Below are 18,973 nucleotides of genomic sequence, written 5' to 3'. Positions count from 1 at the left end.
TATAACATCATCTTTATTCATTTTTCCATCATAATCTAAATCATTTAATAACTCCGCGAATTTTTGACAATTTCTTAAATAATATTTATTAACTTCATAACTCGCCTCCTCTAATATATCCTTTATTTCCTCGTTTGTGAATCCCAATTTTTTAACGTCGTTAGTCTTGACACTCATTTTCTTACGAATTAAAAAAATAAATTATTCAAAAAATGTAAGACATGAATTTTTAAAGTTTATTTTTTTATTTTTTTTTATTTTTTTTTATTTCATTATGGTAGTGAATCTTTCATTCATGAATGATAATTATATCTGATTTCTTTTACTCTCTCATACATACTAGATTTGAAGAATTCAGAACATTTCCCATAATCTCCTAAATGTTTTCTTATCCCTAACGTGTGCCAGTTATTATATGAAACTGTATAAACTTTATCTTTATCTTTACACCTTTCATCACTTCCAATATATTTATATCTCAGTTTTGATTTAGCATTTTCATATTCATTAGCGTTTAATAATTCGCAGTCTTCCTTTTTAAATTGATGTTTAAGATATTCAGGATTTAATACTCTACGTTTATATGCTCCTAACTTAGTTCTAAAGGTTTTTCTACAAAATTTAGGAATTCCATCCTCTTTAATGTCATCAATGATTTCCATTTCATTATTTTCAATTTCTTCTTCTCGTTTATGAGGTCTTTGATTATGACTCCATTGATTCCATGAAATTAAATATTCTTTATCATTATATTTATACCTCATTAGCTTATTTTGGCTTTCATATTCATTTAATAATTCACAATCTTCATTTTTAAATTGAAGTTTAACCCATTCAGGATTTAAACAATGTTTAATTAATCGCGGAATATCTGACATCATCTATATATATTCTTTTATAAAAGATAAAAAAATAAATTATTTTAAAATTAATGTTAATTTTTTAATGATTTATAAATAAATATATTTTAATGCATCGTCTATATATAGATGAAACAAAAAAAGTCACTAAACCCGCACTCATCTACTACTAAAAAAACAAGAAAATTATATTTCTTAAAAGGCAAATATAGTTAGATTTATATACTAAAGAATGTTTATTACTATAAAATGAGATGATTTTAAAATCAATCAAATAATATTTTTATTTATTTAAGATTTAAAGCCCATGTAGCCGCAATCGTTCCATCAAGTTGTTTGCCACTTTCGAAGGACTCGAAAGCCTTCTTAAGAACTTCTGGATCCTCATTTTGGGAGTGATTTGTAAGAATATGACGAACGTATGGAATTTCAAACTCTGGGTGTCCTTGGTATGTAACTACATGGTCGCCGATAGTAAAACCACCATATTTGCAAAAATCATCTGTCAAGAAGCAAACAGCGTCCTTTGGAAGCTCTACGACCTGATCATGATGAAGATAAAGTAGATTTACTTCTCCTTTTGTATAGTATTTCTTAGCTTCTGGTGTAATAATTTTTGATGTGCGGATACCAGTTCCAAAACCTCCTGGGAACTTAATAACTTTGCCGCCAAGTGCTTCAGCAATGACTTGATGACCAAAGCAAACGCCAAGAATCCTTGTTTTAGCAGCGACTGCTTTGATTATCCATTGTTTAAGCTTATTGATCCATTCAATGTCCTGGCAAGCGCCATTATTACTTCCGGTAATGACGTAAAGCTCATCATTATGCAGTTCTTGTGGTAATTCGCCATTCAATGTTAAGAAAACATTGAATTTTAATCCATCTGCTACGGAATTGAAGAGTTTCATGAACATATCTTCATATGATTTAACGAAATCTGGTAAAAGTCCTGGGAATGTGTCGCAAAGTAAAATGTTAACTGTCTTCATTTCTGAAAAAGTGACATCACGATGAAATTTATCCATACACCATGATGTATTCATATTTGGCCGATCAATTATTTATTATGACAAGATAGCTCAGCTAATGAGAATTTTGTTTTCCAATTCCAAATGATGAAATAATTTGAAATTGCACTTATTCAGCTTTTGCATTACTTTGATGTTGGCAGTCATATGTTTAAAGCATGTTGATGTCATATTCTGATTTAGTCTAGCTATACATTTTTAGCTCACAATTTCAAATTTATCTGGATTGTTCACAGTGCTTCCGAATAAGATTATATAAGATTTTAGCCATTGTATCGTTACACAGTGCTATTCATTAAGTTTATAAAGGATTTCAAATATTTGTTAGAATATAAGTTACGTATCAGTGTTGTTCCATAGATATATGGAATATCATGACTATGGTTATTTTGAAATATTGATTAAAATAACCATTCATGCATAATGCAATATGATATGGTTATGAATCTTGCAATTCCATTTGTTTTCAAAGGGTTTTGAGGATGCATGACATCACTTGTCAATGACATATAAAGTTTTGACTTAAAAATTATTATATATAAAATTTTTTTATTCTTGTGTAAACAAACTATCTAATTGTGTTGCAAATTCTCTTATTTTTGGATCTTGAGAATTGATGCAGTCAGAAATTAGTTCTCTATAGTCAACCAAGTTATTTGCCAAGGTTTCTAAGTCTTCATTTCGCGACTGTTGTTTGAAATAGTCTTGGATAAGGCAGAACAGTTCTAGTGCGTATTCTGGTTGATCTGACTCTAGTAGATTTGAGAAATACTGCATCAATTCAGGACATTGAAGAACTAGCTCGATTTTATCAGGAGAGAAGCTTACAATGATCGCAATGAGTCTTACATAGATCTCCTTGACTATTAATTGCTTCAAACCGTGCATTCCTGTGCTAGTAAATAATTTTAAGTAACTATCAACGAATTCGTCAGGGAATGACTTAACAAAGAAGATAATTTCATGGAGAGCTTCAAGTGGTGGTATTGGATCGGGAACTTTGACTTTTTGTGTCACTTTTGGTTTGATTACTTTTGTCACTTTTTTGGGTTTTTGTTTTCCAAATTTTTCTGTCACTTTTTGGAATTTTTCATCTTCTTCAGTTTTTTCAATTGCTTCTGGCGTGGGGATATTAAGTATACTATAAATACGATCAAATATTGGTTTTATCAATTCTTCGATGTCAAATTTTTCATTACAAGTTATTTCTGGGACTTGGTTGAACATTGAGAACAATTCCTTAGCAAGTCTGCATGCTGAATCATAAAATGGATCACGTAAGAAGCCAATTATAAACAGGTTTATGAATTCAACGTGATCTTGTACTTCTTTATAAATATCAGGTCTGATGTAAAGCGTAATTGTATCTAGTAACTTATTAATCCATTTCTCTGACAAATTCTGGACTTGTCTGAGGATACTTACTGTGAATTCGAAAACATCTTGTTGTAAATTGCATTTTGAGACTGAGTAAAGGTAAAATGATATGCATGCTGGATTTTGGCCCATTGTATTGTATATCAATTCAAGAGGAAAAAGTTCTATAATGAATTGATTCATAATCTCACTGTATTGGGCAATACAAGAGATGATTTTACATATGCCAATGGCTAGTGGATCTGATGAGGCAGCTTCACCAATGCCTACGAGGTATTCTCTCATCTTGGAAAAGTAATGTTGGTTATTTTCTAATATTTTAAAGAGATTAGCATCAAACTTCACTTGTTTAAGTGTATTCTTTATGAATTTATAAGCAGTCTTTGGAAGATTCTGATTTTGATTTGATAGAAGGAAATCGAAGAGTCTTTCGAATAAATTTTGTTGGAAAAACTCAGCGGAAGATTTTCCATTAGTTTTTTCGGTATTATAGCAGCTAATATATCTTTCAAAATCTGAAACATTTTCAGTCTTCAATGCTTGATGTATATAATAGGCCTTGGATTGTTCATTAACTTCGCTCCTGTTTTCTATATTTAATAGTTTATTCTGATGTCGCATCTTGGTAAGAAAATAGCTGTCCATTCTAAAAATAAAAATGACAAAATTTGGAAAATAATTTTTTGTTATAGAGTTTGAATATCAAGTGGAATTTTTAGGTTGATAATAAAAATATATTAATCATTCAATTCCTTGAACAGTCAAAAAACAAATCTAAGATACATGATGAATTACCACTTGGGATACTTATACTCCTTCGAATAGAATTCTGTGTATGAACAGATTTTTCCAAAAGTTGGAAATTTTTTCCAGAAGGGATTCCACTCTCAATTTTGAGTTTTAGCTCAAAATAAATGGAAATTTAGATTCGTCATATATTGAAGTTTCTAAATCCTCTTTTTATTTAAGCCAAATTTTCGAAAAATTTGTCAGAAAATTTTCTGACACTCTCACTTTTTGGAGATCTACGTATGACATTAAATAACTTTTTCATAAAAAACGCAAAATTAATTCTGATCGAGCACGGTGGCCGACTCTGAAATATTTGTATTCCAATTCAAATTATATTAGCGGAAAATTTCAGATTTTTTAAAAGAGTTTCAATTTTTCATTTTCTAAACAGATTGCGGAGATTATAAATCGGCTAAAAGTAGTTATTTTTAATATCCATTCATATATATTTATATAAATTTCTAAAATTCACTTTTATTAAATGAAATATTATTTTATGGGGAATGTATACTTGTTAGTTTGTTAACGCCCTAAATATACATAATCCAAATATTTACTTTATTAAATCAACAATAATGCCGGTTTTGGTTATAAATGAAAATGCATATCCTCATCAGAGAGCTAATATCATATACGAAGTCAACAAATAATATTATCTTATCAATTATATTGAGATATGAGCTGGTGTCTGCATCATTTTTCAATGAAATCTAACTCAATATCTTAATTTTTTTGAAACATTGAAGCTTTTATCTACATTTACTATCTCAAAATTTTAAAAACAGTTTTCATATTTTTTACCGATTGTAACAACTAATATTTTATATCTTTATGTATAACTATCACTAAAGGCAATTTACTGATATATTTGGTTATAGTAATGTTAGAAATACATATGAATAGTCTTTTATACGAAAAATCATATTTTTATTAAAAGATTATCAAATGATTTCTCCAAATATTAAGCATTATTGTGAAATATAGATCAAACATATTGTGATACTGATAGTGTAGAATGATTTATACTCTAAACACTAATAATATTATAATATCATCGAAGTTAGATTATTATATCCCTACAACTTAGCTTAATTCTCGATTTAATCACGGCTTCAGTTAGTCATACTAGTATGCATTATACCCTACTTACCCCATTGATTGACACCAAATATCCAGTGTGGAACCACTTCTTTTTTTTCAAAAAAAAATAATATAATTAAATGCATTAAGGGAGGCTTCCGACCAGAAAGCTCTCTCAATTTTTTGTGATGTTTACACCAAAAGTGAGATTCGTTAAGCGTTTTTCTCGTTGAATATTGAGTTTCCCGGATTTTGAGTTATTCATAAAGCTCCTCTATATTATACCCTATCTACTGATATGATTATTTTTGAAAAATCTCTTAAATCGACCTGCACTGAATTTTTTAGGGAAAATTCGAAATTTTCTAGGCGTTTTCTGTAACGTTTTTTTACGGAATAAAATCCGAAAAATAATTTTTTGAAGAATCATTTGGGTAGAATACTTATCGAAAATTATATTTATTATAATTTTGGTCGATAAAAATAAGCGGATTCAAAACTGGCAAAAACCCTTTCGGCAATTTGTGGACGATTCCGAACCCCCTCATTTTTGAAATTTAATAAGAAAAATAGAATCTTTATTAAATATAGATTTTAAAAAACTTGGTTATAAATTACGAAATTTTCTCACTTGGGCTAAAAAGTTACAATTTGGTCGGAAGCCACCCTTAAAAAAGGATATATTATTATAAGCATTGTTTTTGTTTTAATCTTGTGGAAGTGGATTGTAAAAATTCACGAAATATTTTTTTATTCTAAAATTATCAAAGCAAACCATTCAGAGTAACAAATCCAAACAGATTGTATACATGTGAGGAAAGATTAGTATGCAATTTCTTCATAAATTTAAAAATATTCAATTGAAGATTTAGTTATTTTGCTGTCGATTCATTTATAATTAATTTCTATTTCCCAAAGATAATTTAAGAGATCATATGAATTGATGAAATTTTAAGCCGGCCAATTTGCTGCGACGGTTTGCCAATCACAATGGAGCAAATTCCCTTTATTTCATCCCGAATTGCAGAACTCGAATCCATAATTAGTGAGAAAAAGCGCAATGTTGCACGTCTTCAAGCACAACGTAATGATCTTAACAAGCAAGTTCGTGATTTGAAGGATGAAATTTTCCATCTTCAAGAAAATCCTTCAGAAATTGCAGAACTCGTTCGTAAAGTCGGCAAAAATAAAGCACTCACATCTAATAACCATGAAGGTAAATTTTTGGTTACAGTTGACGATGAAGTTGATATTACAGGATATCCATCAGGCACACGTGTTGCACTTCGTTCAGACACAATGGTTCTTCACCGTATCCTTCCTACAAAAGTTGATCCACTCGTTGCTCTTATGAAAGTCGATAAAGTTCCAGATTCAACCTTCGAAATGATTGGTGGCTGCGACCGCCAAATTAAGATGATCAAGGAAGTTATAGAGCTTCCTATCAAGCATCCAGAAATTTTCGAATCCCTTGGTATTCCTCAGCCAAAGGGTGTTCTTCTTTACGGTCCACCAGGCACAGGTAAGACACTTCTTGCACGTGCCGTCGCTCACCATACAGATACTACATTCATCCGTGTCTCCGGATCCGAATTAGTCCAGAAATATATCGGTGAAGGTGCTCGTATGGTCAGAGAGCTTTTCGTCATGGCTCGACAGCATGCACCATCCATCATCTTCATGGATGAAATCGATTCAATCGGTTCTGCTCGTGGTGCAGGTGCAAGATCTGATACAGAAGTCCAGAGAACAATGCTCGAGCTTCTCAACCAACTCGATGGTTTCGAAGCTTCTAATAACATTAAAGTTATCATGGCTACAAACCGTATTGACTCTCTCGATTCGGCTCTTTTGAGACCAGGTCGTATCGATAGAAAGATCGAGTTCCCCAACCCAGGTGATGCTGGCAGACTTCAGATTCTCCGCATTCACAGCCGCAGAATGAACCTTCAGCGCGGTATTGATCTTAAGAAGATCGCAGCTGACACTAGCGGTGCTTCTGGTGCTGAACTCAAGGCTGTCTGCACTGAGGCTGGTATGTTCGCCCTTAGAGAAAGAAGAGTCCACGTGACACAGGAAGATTTCGAAATGGCTGTCTTCAAGGTAACTAAGAAGGACGATAAGCGCTCTATGAGTATCAAGCAGATGCTCAAATAAGAAAATTTTACCTTATCTTACATCTTTGTGTACCTTCAATATAAATTTTTTTTATTTATCGATTTTTTTATCATTTTACATCTATTTTACTTGATTTTTTTGGTTTATGTAATTGTTAATTATTGGATTTCTTCATAAATTTTCTCTAAGAATTTTAAATTTTGATATTGTAGTTTTTAGTTAATATTCATTAAAGTACTAAATTTCGTATCACTGATTCATTCCAATTTCAGAATAATTTGATACAATTGAAAAATATTACAATATTTTTGGTAAATTTTATTGAAAAATAGTTCTTTATTGAGTGTTGAGTTTAATTATATCATCTTAAAATTCCAAAAAAATTACAAAAATCAAAATATTATAGAAATTTTTTACGAAATTATTAACAAAAATAAATTTTTGAAGATATTTTGGAATTTTTTAAAGATTTTAAATCTGCTATTATCATTAATAATATAAAATAATTTGATTATTCTTTTCAAAATTTGATTTTAGTTTAATTTTCCAAAAAAATTACCCTATATTTCCAACTCTTGGAAATTTTTCATGACCCCCTACCCAGGGTCCTAAAATGGGTATTTTCCTCACACAGACACCGTGTTTTTTTGAGCCGGGAAATAAATAGCGCAGACAGTTTCTACATATAGAGACATGCTTATACTTAGAGTTTGACGGGAATCTAAAGTGATTTTTTTCTGCATCGCGAAATCTAATGCAATCTCAAAATCATGCAGAAACTGCGAATCGGAGCGCAATTTTTTAATATGTTAATATATAAAGGTACCCCTACTACTGCAAATGCTTCAAATGAAAATCTAAGAAATCAGATTAATTTGATCACATTAGTATAGTATTGGTCAAACCAAAAACTCATATGTTGATATATAGCCTATAGATATTCATATTATCTACTTTTCATTGAATTACATAAGATTTAATAATCTCATAAATATTCTTTTTAATTTTCCGAATTCCGTGTGCATTTAGATTGCCTATACCTGTATATAATAATTCTAGAATGGTTTGGTTAGATATTAAGTTTTTTAGATTAATATTTTAACATTTTGATAAAACAAGCATTTGTTCCATTTTAGAATCGCCATTGAACTCTAGTTTGACTAACATGATGTTGTATGATCAAATAAATTCTAACTTCATGAGATAAATTTTGAAATTAGAAAATGCGATATCTGACTCAAATATTTATCTGAACACATTTAACATTCAATGATAAACTAAAGTACTATACAGCAGATTCGATTTGGCTTATATTTTATATAATCAACAAATAATCCTATAAAATTGTGCTATTCACGTTGCTCAAAGATGTATTGAACATTCCCTACTTGTGTATTGATAAACTTAGATATAGATTCTAATGTAAATCGATATTTTGAAAATTCATATATATTTTGTCTTGGTTTGGCATTTGATCGTGTTGAAACCGGAATTGCAATATATATCATCTAAATATATAACTATCAAAATATGAGCTATAGATTTTTAAATTATTCTCCTGAATATGAGTGACTAACATAATTATATTGAATTGAGTAGTAAGAATCATAAATATTAGAATCTGACGATAATTTATTATAACTTTATATAGGAACAAGATTATAAATGATGATGAAAATAAAGATTAAATTTAAATCTGAAAATTTGAAAACATTAAGTGTATATGATAGCATTACAAAATTAAATTTTATGTGGAAGAGGAAAAAGAGGAATTAGAAGTATTATGAGAAAATAATAAGATATAAAAACAAGATTCTATTAAATGAGTTAATTTATAGAAAGGAATAACAGTGTGAATGTAGTAAATGAATGTTTTCATGATGTATTATTGAAATCTTAAGTTTTGTTAAGAAGATAATAAGGGAATCAAATTTTGTATTAGGAAGTTTGACCGACAAGAGTGTATTGTGCACTCTTGTCGGTCTGCATGTCTCATTCCGGGAGACATTGTCACTGCATGTCTCCCAGAATGAGACAATCTTTTGCAATCACAATGTGATTACAAAACTTCGACCGACAAGAGTGCACAATACACTCTTGTCGATCTAAATGTATCTTACAATCAAAGACACTTTCATACAATCTTTTCGAAGTTAAAAAAAAAATTAATTATTTCTTTCTTTTGTTTATTAAATCGCCTTACTCACGTACTAATCTCTTTTAGAGACTCTATCGAGCTATCCCCACATATAAACCCGTGACAATAATACATATTTACTCTCTTCATATTCTGATCTCATGACACATTATCGCAAAAACTATAATTATACAACACATCTCATAAAGTCTCATTTTAGCCCTATCTAAGCGTTCAAAACCTATTTTCCACACGTAATCTGATTCTTCTGGCTCCGCTGATTCGATTTCTGCTGTCAGATCGTGAAAATATGCATCACACAATGAGATAAACACAAAATACACAACTTAATATTTTCCTTAAAATTTCTCTTCAGGTTCATACCTAAATAAGCTCTTTTTTTGAAAATTCAATTTTTTTCCAAAAATGTATGAATTCAAAAGTTCAGATTATATCTATTTTCACGATCTGACAGCAGAAATCGAATCAGCGGAGCCAGAAGAATCAGATTACGTGTGGAAAATAGGTTTTGAACGCTTAGATAGGGCTAAAATGAGACTTTATGAGATGTGTTGTATAATTATAGTTTTTGCGATAATGTGTCATGAGATCAGAATATGAAGAGAGTAAATATGTATTATTGTCACGGGTTTATATGTGGGATAGCTCGATAGAGTCTCTAAAAGAGATTAGTACGTGAGTAAGGCGATTTAATAAACAAAAGAAAGAAATAATTAATTTTTTTTTTAACTTCGAAAAGATTGTATGAAAGTGTCTTTGATTGTAAGATACATTTAGATCGACAAGAGTGTATTGTGCACTCTTGTCGGTCAAACTTTTGCATCACATTATGATGCAAGATTGTCTCATTCTGGGAGACATGCAGTGACAATGTCTCCCGGAATGAGACATGCAGACCGACAAGAGTGCACAATACACTCTTGTCGGTCAAACTTCCTAATACAAAATTTGATTCCCTTATTATCTTCTTAACAAAACTTAAGATTTCAATAATACATCATGAAAACATTCATTTACTACATTCACACTGTTATTCCTTTCTATAAATTAACTCATTTAATAGAATCTTGTTTTTATATCTTATTATTTTCTCATAATACTTCTAATTCCTCTATTTCCTCTTCCACATAAAATTTAATTTTGTAATGCTATCATATACACTTAATGTTTTCAAATTTTCAGATTTAAATTTAATCTTTATTTTCATCATCATTTATAATCTTGTTCCTATATAAAGTTATAATAAATTATCGTCAGATTCTAATATTTATGATTCTTACTACTCAATTCAATATAATTATGTTAGTCACTCATATTCAGGAGAATAATTTAAAAATCTATAGCTCATATTTTGATAGTTATATATTTAGATGATATATATTGCAATTCCGGTTTCAACACGATCAAATGCCAAACCAAGACAAAATATATATGAATTTTCAAAATATCGATTTACATTAGAATCTATATCTAATTTTATCAATACACAAGTAGGGAATGTTCAATACATCTTTGAGCAACGTGAATAGCACAATTTTATAGGATTATTTGTTGATTATATAAAATATAAGCCAAATCGAATCTGCTGTATAGTACTTTAGTTTATCATTGAATGTTAAATGTGTTCAGATAAATATTTGAGTCAGATATCGCATTTTCTAATTTCAAAATTTATCTCATGAAGTTAGAATTTATTTGATCATACAACATCATGTTAGTCAAACTAGAGTTCAATGGCGATTCTAAAATGGAACAAATGCTTGTTTTATCAAAATGTTAAAATATTAATCTAAAAAACTTAATATCTAACCAAACCATTCTAGAATTATTATATACAGGTATAGGCAATCTAAATGCACACGGAATTCGGAAAATTAAAAAGAATATTTATGAGATTATTAAATCTTATGTAATTCAATGAAAAGTAGATAATATGAATATCTATAGGCTATATATCAACATATGAGTTTTTGGTTTGACCAATACTATACTAATGTGATCAAATTAATCTGATTTCTTAGATTTTCATTTGAAGCATTTGCAGTAGTAGGGGTACCTTTATATATTAACATATTAAAAAATTGCGCTCCGATTCGCAGTTTCTGCATGATTTTGAGATTGCATTAGATTTCGCGATGCAGAAAAAAATCACTTTAGATTCCCGTCAAACTCTAAGTATAAGCATGTCTCTATATGTAGAAACTGTCTGCGCTATTTATTTCCCGGCTCAAAAAAACACGGTGTCTGTGTGAGGAAAATACCCATTTTAGGACCCTGGGTAGGGGGTCATGAAAAATTTCCAAGAGTTGGAAATATAGGGTACTCTTGGATTTTCGTTCTTTAGTTTATCTGGCATGAGTTGAACTATGCACTGAAATATAGTAAAGAAATGAGCACGAAACATCATGTCATGACTAATACCAAGTAAAATTTTGAAAATTGCCCAAAACTTGCTTTCCAATACAACATTGTAAATATCCCAAGGTTGTACTGTTTCTTGATTTAAGTGGAGCAAATCATATATCATCTCAGCATAAATTTCAGGCGTAGTACTAAAAATGCATCCAAGAGCGAGTACAATTTCATCGGCTGCAATGAAAGTTCCCGTAGTTCTCTTTTGTGGTCCAGGGTATTGCATGACATATTTAACGCCGTCGATTGTGATAGTTCTTACGAGACCCATTTAGAGTGCATTAAAACGATACGTAAACTTTATAAAACAAAGTCCATAAGTTATCCAAATTTTGTTCTGAAATTGTACAATATAATAGTAACACTATTTCATAATGTATATATTCATTTCTTTCTTGGATAGATAATATTAAGCAGAAGTTTCCAAAAAAATTAATTTTTTTAAAAGCACGATGAAGATTAAATGTTGTAAATTATTTTGGAGTTTTGATTTTGTGCAATTGTTAATGTTTAAAAGAAAATCATTGAATCATAAAAAACAATTTTGATAGATAGATTAAAGATTGAATAGTTTAACAAATGATAAGAGAAGAAATTGTTATAACTTCATTATGCTTGACATTCGGATATCATTCAAAGTATCACAATTTTCATTGGCTCAAAAATTGGACTATTGGCGGCTTATTTTTGAAATTTTTAATTACAAATTAATTCTATCTAGACTCTGTTAACATTTTTACTTTTAAAAAAGCATTGAACTTGATTTTTATGTCTAATTGTTTCTATAAGCTATATATTTAAAGAAGTCTTTTTTGTTAGAAAGTCAATAGGGACAAAACGACATAGCTAATTGAGAAGAAAGCTGAGTGCTGTCTTACTGTTGTAATTCGATATTGATAAACTTTTGTTGTGTTTTCTAGTTACATTGTTAAATTTACAAATGAAACTTTCAGATATTCTCTTCTATGCAACAGTCCAACATATGAGTTGCTTGATTCTGTAAGATTTGATCTTGAAAAATTAAGACTTGAATATAATTCGAAAAGTTCTTTTGATTCGGATATTGTGGATGAGGAATTCGACTAAACCTGGTTAGGAATGAAATAAAACAAAAAAAGATAATGTAAAAGGGATTTCTATGCTTTAATTTAATTGTAACAGATTTCATTTCATTCCTACAATAAAAAATATAATATTTTAATTGAATAAATATGAACTTTACACTTAAAAAAGTAATCCTTCATTTACATACATCATTAGAATGATGTATATTTTCCAATTGACAATTGATGAATTATTTTTTACTTAATACAAATTTGCACACAAAAATCATATTTCTCGACATTGTTAATACAAGGACGGCATGTTGGTTCTTATCATTTACATTAATTCTGCATTTTCTTTACTATAATAAACTGCTGCAATATGAAGAACAGTTCAGATAGATCATCTGTTGAGTTAATATCTGTATCATGTAAAGTAGAATCTCTTCTGTATGTTTTCAATTTAATTTTGAGGATTTGTGAAGAGCAGTTTAACTTGATTTATCTTTGGTATTAATATATTCTCAATGCGAAAGAAGATAGTCAAAAAATATGAAAGATTAAAATAAGGAGCATCACTCCAGTATAAAAAGACAAGATAAGATACTTGAGTTATTAAAAGATGTTTAAATTTAAAATTTTTACTGCCTTTCATGTGGTGACTCTGTATTATTGTCAAATACTTATGCAGTTCCTCAATATTTATCTTTTTCATTGATATTTGCACCATATGAAATAAGAAGTTCGGCTGTTTCTTTATGATCTTTTTCTGCTGCAATATGAAGAGCAGTTTTCCCATCTTTATCCTTTTCATTAATGTTTGCACCATATGAAATAAGAAGTTCTGCTGTTTCTTTATTATATAATGTTGTTGCATAGCGAAGAGCGGTTTGTCCATTGTTATCCTTTTCATTGATGTTTGCACCATGTGAATTGAGAAGTTCGGCTGTTTCTTTATGATCTTTTTCTGCTGCAATATGAAGAGCAGTTTTCCCATCTTTATCCTTTTCATTAATGTTTGCACCATATGAAATAAGAAGTTCTGCTGTTTCTTTATTATATAATGTTGTTGCATAGCGAAGAGCGGTTTGTCCATTGTTATCCTTTTCATTGATGTTTGCACCATGTGAATTGAGAAGTTCGGCTGTTTCTTTATGATCTTTTTCTGCTGCAATATGAAGAGCAGTTTTCCCATCTTTATCCTTTTCATTAATGTTTGCACCATATGAAATAAGAAGTTCGGCTGTTTCTTTGCTATTATAATATGCGGCATAATGAAGAGCGGTTTTCCCATCTTGATCTTTTTCATTGATATTTGCACCATGTGAAATAAGAAGTTCGGCTGTTTCTTTATGATCTTTTTCTGCTGCAATATGAAGAGCAGTTTTCCCATCTTTATCCTTTTCATTGATGTTTGCACCATATGAAATAAGAAGTTCGGCTGTTTCTTTGCTATTATAATATGCGGCATAATGAAGAGCGGTTTTCCCATCTTGATCTTTTTCATTGATATTTGCACCATGCAAAATAAGAAGATTGACTATTTCTTTGCTATTAATAAGTGCTGCATGATGAAGAACTGTTTTCCAATCTTTGTCTTTATCATTAATGTTTGCACCATGTGAAATAAGAAGTTCTGCTGTTTCTTTATTATATAATGTTGTTGCATAGCGAAGAGCGGTTTGTCCATTGTTATCCTTTTCATTGATGTTTGCACCATGTGAATTGAGAAGTTCGGCTGTTTCTTTATGATCTTTTTCTGCTGCAATATGAAGAGCAGTTTTCCCATCTTTATCCTTTTCATTAATGTTTGCACCATGTGAAATAAGAAGTTCTGCTGTTTCTTTATTATATAATGTTGTTGCATAGCGAAGAGCGGTTTGTCCATCTTTATCCTTTTCATTGATGTTTGCACCATATGAAATAAGAAGTTCGGCTGTTTCTTTGCTATTATAATATGCGGCATAATGAAGAGCGGTTTTCCCATCTTGATCTTTTTCATTGATATTTGCACCATGCAAAATAAGAAGATTGACTATTTCTTTGCTATTAATAAGTGCTGCATGATGAAGAACTGTTTTCCAATCTTTGTCTTTATCATTAATGTTTGCACCATGTGAAATAAGAAGTTCTGCTGTTTCTTTATTATATAATGTTGTTGCATAGCGAAGAGCGGTTTGTCCATTGTTATCCTTTTCATTGATGTTTGCACCATGTGAATTGAGAAGTTCGGCTGTTTCTTTATGATCTTTTTCTGCTGCAATATGAAGAGCAGTTTTCCCATCTTTATCCTTTTCATTAATGTTTGCACCATGTGAAATAAGAAGTTCTGCTGTTTCTTTATTATATAATGTTGTTGCATAGCGAAGAGCGGTTTGTCCATTGTTATCCTTTTCATTGATGTTTGCACCATGTGAATTGAGAAGTTCGGCTGTTTCTTTATGATCTTTTTCTGCTGCAATATGAAGAGCAGTTTTCCCATCTTTATCCTTTTCATTAATGTTTGCACCATGTGAAATAAGAAGTTCTGCTGTTTCTTTATTATATAATGTTGTTGCATAGCGAAGAGCGGTTTGTCCATTGTTATCCTTTTCATTGATGTTTGCACCATGTGAATTGAGAAGTTCGGCTGTTTCTTTATGATCTTTTTCTGCTGCAATATGAAGAGCAGTTTTCCCATCTTTATCCTTTTCATTAATGTTTGCACCATATGAAATAAGAAGTTCGGCTGTTTCTTTGCTATTATAATATGCGGCATAATGAAGAGCGGTTTTCCCGCTACCATCTTTTTCATTGATATTTGCACCATGTGAAATAAGAAGTTCGGCTGTTTCTTTATGATCTTTTTCTGCTGCAATATGAAGAGCAGTTTTCCCATCTTTATCCTTTTCATTGATGTTTGCACCATATGAAATAAGAAGTTCGGCTGTTTCTTTGCTATTATAATATGCGGCATAATGAAGAGCGGTTTTCCCATCTTGATCTTTTTCATTGATATTTGCACCATGCAAAATAAGAAGATTGACTATTTCTTTGCTATTAATAAGTGCTGCATGATGAAGAACTGTTTTCCAATCTTTGTCTTTATCATTAATGTTTGCACCATGTGAAATAAGAAGTTCTGCTGTTTCTTTATTATATAATGTTGTTGCATAGCGAAGAGCGGTTTGTCCATTGTTATCCTTTTCATTGATGTTTGCACCATGTGAAATGAGAAGTGCAACTGTTTCTTTACTATTATAATATGCGGCATAATGAAGAGCGGTTTTTCCATCTTGATCTTTTTCATTGATTTTTGCACCATGCAAAATAAGAAGATTGACTATTTCTTTGCTATTAATAAGTGCTGCATGATGAAGAACTGTTTTCCAATCTTTGTCTTTATCATTAATGTTTGCACCATGTGAAATAAGAAGTTCTGCTGTTTCTTTATTATATAATGTTGTTGCATAGCGAAGAGCGGTTTGTCCATTGTTATCCTTTTCATTGATGTTTGCACCATGTGAATTGAGAAGTTCGGCTGTTTCTTTATGATCTTTTTCTGCTGCAATATGAAGAGCAGTTTTCCCATCTTTATCCTTTTCATTAATGTTTGCACCATGTGAAATAAGAAGTTCTGCTGTTTCTTTATTATATAATGTTGTTGCATAGCGAAGAGCGGTTTGTCCATTGTTATCCTTTTCATTGATGTTTGCACCATGTGAATTGAGAAGTTCGGCTGTTTCTTTATGATCTTTTTCTGCTGCAATATGAAGAGCAGTTTTCCCATCTTTATCCTTTTCATTAATGTTTGCACCATATGAAATAAGAAGTTCTGCTGTTTCTTTATTATATAATGTTGTTGCATAGCGAAGAGCGGTTTGTCCATTGTTATCCTTTTCATTGATGTTTGCACCATGTGAATTGAGAAGTTCGGCTGTTTCTTTATGATCTTTTTCTGCTGCAATATGAAGAGCAGTTTTCCCATCTTTATCCTTTTCATTAATGTTTGCACCATATGAAATAAGAAGTTCGGCTGTTTCTTTGCTATTATAATATGCGGCATAATGAAGAGCGGTTTTCCCATCTTGATCTTTTTCATTGATATTTGCACCATGCAAAATAAGAAGATTGACTATTTCTTTGCTATTAATAAGTGCTGCATGATGAAGAACTGTTTTCCAATCTTTGTCTTTATCATTAATGTTTGCACCATGTGAAATAAGAAGTTCTGCTGTTTCTTTATTATATAATGTTGTTGCATAGCGAAGAGCGGTTTGTCCATTGTTATCCTTTTCATTGATGTTTGCACCATGTGAAATGAGAAGTGCAACTGTTTCTTTACTATTATAATATGCGGCATAATGAGAGCGGTTTTTCCATCTTGATCTTTTTCATTGATTTTTGCACCATGCAAAATAAGAAGATTGACTATTTCTTTGCTATTAATAAGTGCTGCATGATGAAGAACTGTTTTCCAATCTTTGTCTTTATCATTAATGTTTGCACCATGTGAAATAAGAAGTTCTGCTGTTTCTTTATTATATAATGTTGTTGCATAGCGAAGAGCGGTTTGTCCATTGTTATCCTTTTCATTGATGTTTGCACCATGTGAATTGAGAAGTTCGGCTGTTTCTTTATGATCTTTTTCTGCTGCATATGAAGAGCAGTTTTCCATCTTTATCCTTTTCATTAATGTTTGCACCATGTGAAATAAGAAGTTCTGCTGTTTCTTTATTATATAATGTTGTTGCATAGCGAAGAGCGGTTTGTCCATTGTTATCCTTTTCATTGATGTTTGCACCATGTGAATTGAGAAGTTCGGCTGTTTCTTTATGATCTTTTTCTGCTGCAATATGAAGAACTGTTTTCCAATCTTTGTCTTTATCATTAATGTTTGCACCATGTGAAATAAGAAGTTCTGCTGTTTCTTTATTATATAATGTTGTTGCATAGCGAAGAGCGTTTGTCCATTGTTATCCTTTTCATTGATGTTTGCACCATGTGAATTGAGAAGTTCGGCTGTTTCTTTATGATCTTTTTCTGCTGCAATATGAAGAGCAGTTTTCCCATCTTTATCCTTTTCATTAATGTTTGCACCATGTGAAATAAGAAGTTCTGCTGTTTCTTTATTATATAATATTGTTGCATAGCGAAGAGCGGTTTGTCCATTGTTATCCTTTTCATTGATGTTTGCACCATGTGAATTGAGAAGTTCGGCTGTTTCTTTATGATCTTTTTCTGCTGCAATATGAAGAGCAGTTTTCCCATCTTTATCCTTTCATTAATGTTTGCACCATGTGAAATAAGAAGTTCTGCTGTTTCTTTATTATATAATGTTGTTGCATAGCGAAGAGCGGTTTGTCCATTGTTATCCTTTTCATTGATGTTTGCACCATGTGAATTGAGAAGTTCGGCTGTTTCTTTATTGCTTTATGATCTTTTTCTGCTGCAATATGAAGAGCAGTTTTCCCATCTTTATCCTTTTCATTAATGTTTGCACCATATGAAATAAGAAGTTCTGCTGTTTCTTTATTATATAATGTTGTTGCATAGCGAAGAGCGGTTTGTCCATTGTTATCCTTTTCATTGATGTTTGCACCATGTGAATTGAGAAGTTCGGCTGTTTCTTTATGATCTTTTTCTGCTGCAATATGAAGAGCAGTTTTCCCATCTTTATCCTTTTCATTAATGTTTGCACCATATGAAATAAGAAGTTCGGCTGTTTCTTTGCTATTATAATATGCGGCATAGCGAAGAGCGGTTTGTCCATTGTTATCCTTTTCATTGATGTTTGCACCATGTGAATTGAGAAGTTCGGCTGTTTCTTTATGATCTTTTTCTGCTGCAATATGAAGAGCAGTTTTCCCATCTTTATCCTTTTCATTGATGTTTGCACCATGTGAAATGAGAAGTGCAACTGTTTCTTTACTATTATAATATGCGGCATAATGAAGAGCGGTTTTTCCATCTTGATCTTTTTCATTGATTTTTGCACCATGCAAAATAAGAAGATTGACTATTTCTTTGCTATTAATAAGTGCTGCATGATGAAGAACTGTTTTCCAATCTTTGTCTTTATCATTAATGTTTGCACCATGTGAAATAAGAAGTTCTGCTGTT

General features: G+C 30.9%; 3 protein-coding genes and 1 pseudogene across 4 annotated transcripts, besides 2 other annotated features; 1 reads left to right on the top strand and 3 right to left on the bottom strand.

Annotated features, from left to right (window-relative positions):
• Nucleotides 1–145: part of a mobile genetic element that runs on past the window's edge.
• An 844-nt stretch (nt 146–989) lies between these two features.
• On the bottom strand, nt 990–1,852 carry TVAGG3_1029710 (peptidase protein; the record flags this gene model as incomplete). Its single annotated transcript, XM_001311410.2, has 1 exon — nt 1,148–1,852. One exon carries the CDS (start codon nt 1,850–1,852, stop codon nt 1,148–1,150), a length of 705 nt encoding a protein of 234 aa, XP_001311411.1.
• A 554-nt stretch (nt 1,853–2,406) lies between these two features.
• Nucleotides 2,407–3,920, bottom strand: TVAGG3_1029700 (armadillo (ARM) repeat-containing protein family; the record flags this gene model as incomplete). Its single annotated transcript, XM_001311409.2, has 1 exon — nt 2,441–3,913. One exon carries the CDS (start codon nt 3,911–3,913, stop codon nt 2,441–2,443), a length of 1,473 nt encoding a protein of 490 aa, XP_001311410.1.
• Nucleotides 3,921–5,289: 1,369 nt separating this feature from the next.
• Nucleotides 5,290–5,808: a mobile genetic element.
• A 214-nt stretch (nt 5,809–6,022) lies between these two features.
• Nucleotides 6,023–7,358, top strand: TVAGG3_1029680 (26S proteasome regulatory subunit family; the record flags this gene model as incomplete). The annotated part of the gene is made up of 1 exon (XM_001311408.2): nt 6,131–7,297. The coding sequence occupies one exon, from the start codon at nt 6,131–6,133 to the stop codon at nt 7,295–7,297; it is 1,167 nt and encodes a 388-aa protein (XP_001311409.1).
• Nucleotides 7,359–14,482: 7,124 nt separating this feature from the next.
• TVAGG3_1029670 lies at nt 14,483–15,452 on the bottom strand (annotated as a pseudogene). Its single transcript has one exon. A coding segment is annotated over exon 1 (970 nt).
• Nucleotides 15,453–18,973: the final 3,521 nt, after the last annotated feature.

The sequence above is a fragment of the Trichomonas vaginalis genome, chromosome I (genome assembly GCF_026262505.1).
Source record: "Trichomonas vaginalis G3 chromosome I, whole genome shotgun sequence".
Classification (NCBI taxonomy): domain Eukaryota; phylum Parabasalia; order Trichomonadida; family Trichomonadidae; genus Trichomonas; species Trichomonas vaginalis.
This window is presented reverse-complemented; position numbering and strand designations above follow the sequence as displayed.